The sequence below is a fragment of the Suricata suricatta genome, chromosome 7, assembly GCF_006229205.1.
Source record: "Suricata suricatta isolate VVHF042 chromosome 7, meerkat_22Aug2017_6uvM2_HiC, whole genome shotgun sequence".
In the NCBI taxonomy this organism is placed as follows: Eukaryota; Metazoa; Chordata; class Mammalia; order Carnivora; family Herpestidae; genus Suricata; species Suricata suricatta.
The window spans coordinates 3,144,523-3,147,109 of record NC_043706.1 but is presented as its reverse complement, the minus strand read 5'-3'; the positions used below and the strand labels follow the sequence as shown (position 1 = coordinate 3,147,109).

Here is a 2,587-nt window from a genome sequence, read left to right as displayed (position 1 = left end):
GCCCTTTTTAGGGCCCCCAAGTTCCCATTAAAAGAGCTTAGTGCTTGTCCACAAACAGGTTTCCGTGGAGCCGTACTGAAGTACAGCTCAACGGTAGTTTCCGCCTGGGGCCTTGCGGACGTGGACACCGGGTTGAGATAAGACACCCAGCAGAGCGTGAGCCTCTCCCATCCGCCTTTCACTGCGTGGTGGAATTGCGTGGAATCAGGTTCGTTTTGGATCGTTACTCTAGTCTAAACTTAAGAAAGCAGAGGCCTTCGGCCTTAAGGGCCAGGCCCACACTAACCTGAACCAGTCTTTTATATGCTGTTTTGTTTCCGATAGTGACGAATACCTGCAAAGGAATCCATTCCTCTCAGCAGGAAACTTCAGGACTGTGGTGCTGGGTTAAAGGGAGGTGCAGAGTTCTGTAAGGGAAGATGGGTCCGTGACAAACAGCACTGGGCACTGCAGAGCGGCGCACCTCTGGGTGCTCACCTGGGAGTAAGGTCTGCATACTGAACGGACAAGAAATGAGTAACTTGCGTTCCAAGATTGTAGTTTAGCGAACACTCCCATATTCCACAGGCACTCCGTTCCTTTTCCTGTGCCTTTTTAAGGGCAGACTACATTTTTTTTTTTTTTGCCAGTCCGCATTTGCTAAATTATATGTCAGGTATGTAAACTGCATTTCTCTGATAAAGCTGATTAATTTCCTAGAAGATTTTTGGCTAATTTGGAGTCGCATCCAATAATGGGCTTATATTTTTAGGAGTTTTTCCACATGATGCCTGTTCATACAGAAGTTATTTCCAGCTCAATTCCCCCAAAGGACTGCAGGCTACTCCTCATCTGGCTTGGAGAAAGCTTTTCTGAAAATACTGATAACTCATATTATCCTCCTAGTAAGCAATGATTGATGGACTGAATGCCTAAAATTTGCAAAACATTACAAAAAACAAAAGGTAGAGTGAAGGATAAATCCTACCTATAATAGTTCATTTCAATTTGTACTACTTTTTCCATGGACTCCTGTAATTTCAATAGGTTTTTTTTTTTTTATTATTCTCACTTTAAAATGGAAAAATAAAGGCACTGACAGCTGAGTCAAACAACATGCATTCTATATCCCGAGCCTGTAAAATATTTAACCATCCTTCTGTGGGTAGCTGGACTAGAGAAGCCGTCAAGAAGGAGAGGGCTGTGGCTCTAGTCCTACAATGGAGAATTGGCAGAACTGTTAACTGGACAGGGACAGCCTGAGACCATCCCAATCTGATTCAATTATTCCGGTCTCTTCCACAGTAGATAGATCCGATTGTGGGCCTAAGAGAGTCACTTTTGCCGTGTCTATTCACACGGACTTCATATGGTCTCTGGACAGCACACAATTCATTAAGCTTAGATCAATACTCTTGTACAAATAAGTAAACACGCACAGAATAAGTTGCTCAAATCATTAGGGGCACAAGATTACAAGTCACTTATATGCCCTTTTCCCCATTATACCACCTGTCACTGATCTCTGTGGCCATATGGATGACAAATTAGTAAGCTAGCACATTTCTGTGAGCCCTGGTATTTCATTTCTTTACCCGGGAGAAAAGGTAGGCCTGTCTTCACTTTGCAGACTTCTCCCTCGTGGCGGCCTGGCACATTCCGGTCCCAAAGAGCTGGAGGGGCCAACATTTTTAAGCTGGACACAAGTATTGCCCTGCCAATTTAATGCCCCTTCCACCATATGGTATCTTATGAATCATATCGTGTCCTCTAGGATATGTGAGAACTGCGGAGGTAAAAGGCTGGAAGGCCAGTGGGAACTAAATTTACTAATAAAAGATTAGAACTTCCAACGAAGAAAGGTCACAACAGGCCATTAGTATTTACACAGGAAGGCATTTTTGCACACAACCGAAGGATATACACATCAGCGCCAGTCCGTTATTTTCAAACACGTATGGAGGTGTGCTAATGCCCCGTTAAGGTGCATTTTAGAGTATTTACTACAAATAACGCAAGCGGCAACTCCCAGCACATCTGGTTCCCTCCCGGCTAGAGGCCGTTACCCCAGTAAGCATTAGTCAGTACAATGGAATCCTCACATTTGTCTCCAAGTAACCGCCAGAACTTGGGCCTAGATTCTAAACGTGTGTATGCAGCTCTAACATGGACAACTTGGTGGCTCTTAAAAGAGCCTTTGGGTTAAGTTTAAATCCGCTTACTTGGCAAGTTTATTTGGCGCTGGTGTACTTGGTGACGGCCTTGGTGCCCTCGGACACGGCGTGCTTGGCCAGCTCGCCCGGCAGCAGCAGGCGCACAGCCGTCTGGATCTCCCGCGACGTGATGGTCGAGCGCTTGTTGTAATGCGCCAGGCGCGACGCCTCGCCCGCGATGCGCTCGAAGATGTCATTGACGAACGAGTTCATGATGCCCATGGCCTTGGACGAGATGCCGGTGTCGGGGTGCACCTGCTTCAGCACCTTGTACACGTACACCGAGTAGCTCTCCTTGCGGCTGCGCTTGCGCTTCTTGCCGTCCTTCTTCTGCGCCTTGGTCACCGCCTTCTTGGAACCCTTCTTCGGCGCCGGGGCGGACTTGGCCGGTTCAG

The 2,587-nt window shown here is 46.9% G+C and overlaps 1 protein-coding gene across 1 annotated transcript in view; it reads right to left on the bottom strand.

Moving 5' to 3' along the window:
- The window catches only part of LOC115296505 (histone H2B-like), a gene marked incomplete at both ends in the record, with an annotated part of 12,644 nt that extends 10,062 nt beyond the window's left edge, over nucleotides 1–2,582 (bottom strand). The window contains 2 exon segments of the mRNA XM_029944962.1: nucleotides 2,202–2,311; nucleotides 2,313–2,582. Coding sequence (XP_029800822.1) covers nucleotides 2,202–2,311; nucleotides 2,313–2,582 — 380 coding nt within the window.
- Between the last annotated feature and the right edge of the window lie 5 nt (nucleotides 2,583–2,587).